The 5,375-nt window shown below is 31.8% G+C and overlaps 1 protein-coding gene across 1 annotated transcript in view; it reads right to left on the bottom strand.

The window, feature by feature from the left end:
- The window catches only part of LOC108968894 (adult-specific cuticular protein ACP-20), a 5,751-nt gene extending 736 nt beyond the window's left edge, over positions 1 to 5,015 (bottom strand). Inside the window, exons 1-3 of the mRNA XM_018933235.1 lie at positions 4,819 to 5,015; positions 1,280 to 1,486; positions 1,081 to 1,177 (exon numbers count right to left, since the gene is read on the bottom strand). Of these exons, the coding sequence (XP_018788780.1) occupies positions 1,081 to 1,177; positions 1,280 to 1,486; positions 4,819 to 4,830 (316 nt within the window). The 5' untranslated portion in view covers positions 4,831 to 5,015. The remainder of the gene's footprint in view (positions 1 to 1,080; positions 1,178 to 1,279; positions 1,487 to 4,818) is intronic.
- Between the last annotated feature and the right edge of the window lie 360 nt (positions 5,016 to 5,375).

Here is a 5,375-nt window from a genome sequence, read left to right as displayed (position 1 = left end):
TAAAACATATATTATGAAATTTTTTATTACTTATTCAGTAGGCAACTCTGTTGAATAAAAAAAAAATCTAAAATTATTTCCTTTTTAGAATCTCAACTTTATTTTGCGGCATRCCGTCTTGATCATAATTGCTTATATTTTTAAATACAAAATTTTTGTTTACTTGGCAACCCTAACAATATATTCGTATGCAAACACTCATACGCCYCTCTTTTAAACACAAAATTTATTTTAAAGGTACACAGTTTTTTTTAAATTTGCCGACCCATTTAATTCATATAGACATATGGCAACACTGTAATTATTTTCGCAGTATTTCCTGCCAGGAATCTTTAYTTTGCTTTCCGATAAAGTATTAACTCAAAATCTGCTTTTATATTCCTTTTACAACCACAATTTAAAATGTTGGTTACTTGGCAACCCTATTCAAGAATTCGCTAGCAAAACTCCATTAAACTTTTTTCCCTCATAAAAACAAAAACTTAAATAAAAAGTAATTCATGCATGCTGGCAACCATTTTTATGMTTATAAAAATTATATGGCAACACCATAAACAAATTTTAAAATTTTTCATTTAATAACATAACATTTGCTAGTCAATATTTCATTAGCGAACACATTACTAACAAAATTCAAATAATCTGCAATTTCTGATGTAGGTGGCAACCCTCTCTAAAATTTGCATAGAAATTTGTTTGCCTTCAATTTTAACGTTTAACTTTCAGCTTAGCTTAGTTGTTTAAAATTTTCAGTTTTTCGTGCTTTTAATTTCAAAATAGRTGGCAACGCTTTTTGAAACTTTTTCTATATTATTATGTTTTTAATATATTTTGTTTGATCTAATAGTTTAGTACCAAATAACGTCTATAGAATATAAGTTATTACTACCTATATTTTTGGATAAATGGCGACATTTTCCAATTTATACATATAACACATTTCTAATAAAGCTTTTTTAACTTATTTCAATTTCATTAATTAAAAATGTTTTTCTTTTCTGTCCGCTATATAGACTCTTCACACATCAGATATTAATTTACGTGAGCTACATACGAAATGTACTATATAATTCTACTAACCTTTAACGGAATCGCCATCGCGCGATTCATGTTGCGATTTCACATCTCCGGTGTGGAAGTCGTTCACGCCGTATTTGAAAGCGTATTTTGGTGGAGCCTATGAGTATATAAAAAAAAATGATAAATGATTTTAATATTTATTCGTAATACCTAGCTGCGTATTTCAAATATTTTTTAATAGAAATAAGCATGCACTTACATAGTAATCCACATGCTCTTCCTCGTGCTCATAGCCGTGATGTTCCTCGCCCAAAGAGACGCGTTCGATTTGGTGAAGATCGTGGCCACCAAGCTCGTGACCGCCATGTTCGTGTCCGCCGAGCTCTTCATAGCCACCTTGTCCTTCATAATAGTGGCCTATGGGTGAAGCCATGGTAAGGCAGAGCGCAGAAGCGAAAATCAAATACTGAAAGTGAAAGCGATGAACTGGSTTAATAAGTGAATTTAGAAAAACAATTTCCATTCTTAACAGTCCTGGTATTGAAATATACCAAAATTATAAGGTAGAAAATTATGTGAAGGCGAAAATAGATATGATTTAAGATAAAAACAGTAATGACTATTTCTCAACTTCAAAAATTTGTCCAATTGCGACAAAAGTTTCCTAAGAAAATWAAATTGGTTGTAAGGTTATATAATTCGAATGTTAGTCAGTTACTATTTCAAAAATAGTAAAGTTATCATGAATATATTAAGCTGAGAGTTATAAAGGTACATAATGGAAAAAGAAAAATAGTCTAATTCTAAATAAATTTTCGCCAAATAACAAAATAAATTTCGTTAAATATTTTTCTATAATTAAACTACAAAATTATACCAATAGGAACAGCAAACAATGCCATATTTTTCGCCGCTCTTTTGATATTTCTCTAAGAGATCATAATCGTTCTGTCAGATCAATAATTTAGCRTCTAGTTGAGAAATTTGAATCCAAAGGCTTATTACAAAATGTTCCCGTACCACTAGGACAAAGAAGTAACGTCGAAAATTTTGTTGCCGTTAGCGCATCAATTGAGAAAGACCCCAATCAATCTCTCACACGACATACTCAAATGTTGGGCATCTCTGTGTCGTCGTTGTGGCGGATTTTGTGAAAGATCTTAGCCTACATGTTTACAAGATCAAATTGACGCAAGAACTGAAATCACTTGATCATCAAAATCAACGCATGTTCGTTAGTTGGGCTGAGCAACAACTTGAAAATGATCCGTATTTTCATTGAAAAATCATCTTCAGCGATGAGACTCATTTCTGGCGGAATGGCTAAGTCGACAAGCAAAATAAAGCAAAATATGCATTATTGGTCAGGCAGCAATCCACACGTACTCCAAGAGTCACTATTGCATCCYGAAAAAATTGCCCATACTTCTTCCGTAATCATCAACACCGGCACGTTATCCATTCACTTTCTTGATATATCAATTGGTWGTGGCTTTCTGCATCCGCTTTAAAGCTTGGGACTGGCACCAAGTGATTTTACATATTCCTGCCTATAGCGAAAGATTTTGTCTTTACGAGAAGGCTGTTATTGAACGAAACGCTGYATATTATACTTAAATCGGATCATTCTAACTTAGCTTTTATTTGTTATATTTTCAGATTAGCTAATAACAACTTGATTACATTTATTATTATTGTTATAAATTTCTTTTAAGTTGCGTTTGAATTGATTTTATATGTGGTGGTGAAACTTTAGTAGAGATGCCCAAGCAGATCATTAACTATATTTTTAAAAGCCTAAATATGGTTTTTTTAACAAAGGGCTTTTGGGTGTTTCTAAAATTAGTGATAATTGCTTGAGTTCATAAGCTTAGTCTTGCGCTTGTCGGAACCATAGATATAACAAGGCTACAGAATGGATAGAAGCTGCATACATATAAACTGATCGATGAATATCAAGGAAAATGGAGAAAACTTCAGGAAATTTGTCAATGATAGTATTTAGATGCCGCTCAAACTGACTTTTCTCTTCTTAAGCCGTTGTGTGCTATATACCTGTACATTAAAACTTCAGTTAAGCCCACGTTAACGCATTCATTAATTTAATTTATAAGTCCCCTGTGTCTTGAACTGAAGAACCTCTGAATTAAGTAATTTCTCCGTTTTTTCAACTTAATCTCCAAAGTCAAAATAATGTCTAGGAATTGGGCTTTATATACTAATTTTAGTATACAGTAAAAATTAATAATATTTTAGTGCCACAAGCGAATGAAGTAATTAATCTGGGTRGATGACTAACGTGGAGAAAACATATCTCTAGTAAAATAACTTGTTAATTTAAATTAATTTTTAAATAAAAACTCTAAACTAAGTGTAGACAGCAAAGTGCTTTTATACAATGCGGTCATAAAACCTATTTGGATGTATGACATTCAACTTGGGGTACGCTCTGTGGAACTAGTTTTAATATAACACAAAGATTCTAATCGAAAATTATGAGAAAAATCACATGTTCGCCATGATASATGCGTAATCAAAATATCCTTAAATATCTTGATATTCCTATCGTAAAGAAAGAAGTAGAGGACAGAATGAAACACATATATATCCAAACTCCAAGATCACCCAAATATTTAAATTTTATTTTAGTATACAAGATAATATAAAATCAGAAACAAATTATAAGTACTATCTACGTTTTAATTTTTGGCCAAGCATTCATGTTCGCTTGGAATCTCTAATTGGCGCCACAAAGTGAAAAGAAGAAATTACTGACACGTTGTTAACTAGGCTATAATCGCGTAAGCGGTGTTTACGCCAGCAAAGAAGAAGATACATGTTAGATGCTTTAATCGAATTGGTATCTTTGAAAAAAAAAATTATATTTCAAAAAATTTGATCGGTGATTTCATTTCTAAAATAATTTCTAAATCTAACTTTAGTTTTAAACATTGTAATGTTTCTTTTATCAAAAATAAATTACGAATAGTTTTTTGGTTTAATGTTAATCGCCTCATTAATATATTATTTTACACTGCATTTCTTTAAATTTTGCGGACATCTAGGATGGAGGATGTAATATAATTAATTTTTTTATTAACCTTATAACAAGTATTTTGTATTATGAATCATTTAATTATGTAAACCACTTTCGCTCTGCATATGTGTAAATTTGTTATTGTGAAAGAAGTAAATTTAATTGAGCAGAAAATCAAGTGCATTTTTAACGCTTTTGTAACAGATGCAGTGGTGGATTCACGGATATTTTGTGCATCAAAATCGGAGCATGTTAGTTCGGTAATAATAAGAGATTGATGAAAAATGTATATCAGCAAAATTCAGCAAGTAACCTCAATATTATATTATCCTACCAATATGAAAACATGTTCTCTAAAACTTCGGGCAAGAGAAAGAAGTTCTGGATGCGCTACTAAACATATGATTTCAAATCCATTATACATGCTTGCCTTTATATTATATTAATATACTAATTTCCAAATTAAAAGAAAAAATGTCAATTTTATTTTTATACTATTGCAACCTGTTGCTACAGCGTATAATAGTTTTGTTTAATGATCCTTTCATTATTCAAGAATTTATCACAATATGAGCGTAATGCAGTACAAACGGGCAAAATAACTTTTTTCGATTGACAACTAAAATTCTGTAACTTGAGTCATAATTGCTGAGCTCATGTTTTTTTATACCACAAACTGTCGGATTATCATTTTRCACAGACAACACTCAAACGTTTTTTCTATTACACAATTCTGTTGCATGTCCTTTCATGTTGCTCACCTTCAGTGCCATTGCGAATGAATTAGTTTTTTATTTTTAATATTTATTAAGCGCTTAGTTAGATGTATATTAGATTATGCTATTTTAACACCAAAAYGGTATTTTATAGATATTAGTTGTTATTGCAAACAATTTGTGTTTTTAGTTGCAAGAAACGAGATCACTACTTTGTGCTGATCGAACTGAGCGTTGCCACTTTTTACCACTGAATAATACCAAAGCTCCRCTTGCTCGACGCTTTTATATACTTAGGAAGAAAGTGCGACATGCAATCGCTAAGCCACGCAACAACAACAACAACAATAAACCGCAACAATTTTGCAGCCGAAAGCAATAGATAATAGCAACAACAATAGGGCACATTTGTAGCAAACGCAACAACAAATTCGAAAAATATATGCAAGAGCGGCAAAGAGAACGAGCGCGAGCGAGAAAGAGAGAGCGAGACAAARTAGTGCAGTTGGAAGGCAATTGGAAAGGCCGCTATAAGACAACGGGACACAGAGAGGACTCAACGGTCGACGAAGTCGRGCAGGCTTGCGTAAAAGTACCGTTGT

This window comes from Bactrocera latifrons, unplaced genomic scaffold (assembly GCF_001853355.1).
Source record: "Bactrocera latifrons isolate USDA-ARS-PBARC rearing strain unplaced genomic scaffold, ASM185335v1 scaffold_104, whole genome shotgun sequence".
NCBI classification, from domain to species: Eukaryota; Metazoa; Arthropoda; class Insecta; order Diptera; family Tephritidae; genus Bactrocera; species Bactrocera latifrons.
Note: the sequence above shows the minus strand (reverse complement) of the source record. Positions and strands in the feature narration are given on the sequence as shown.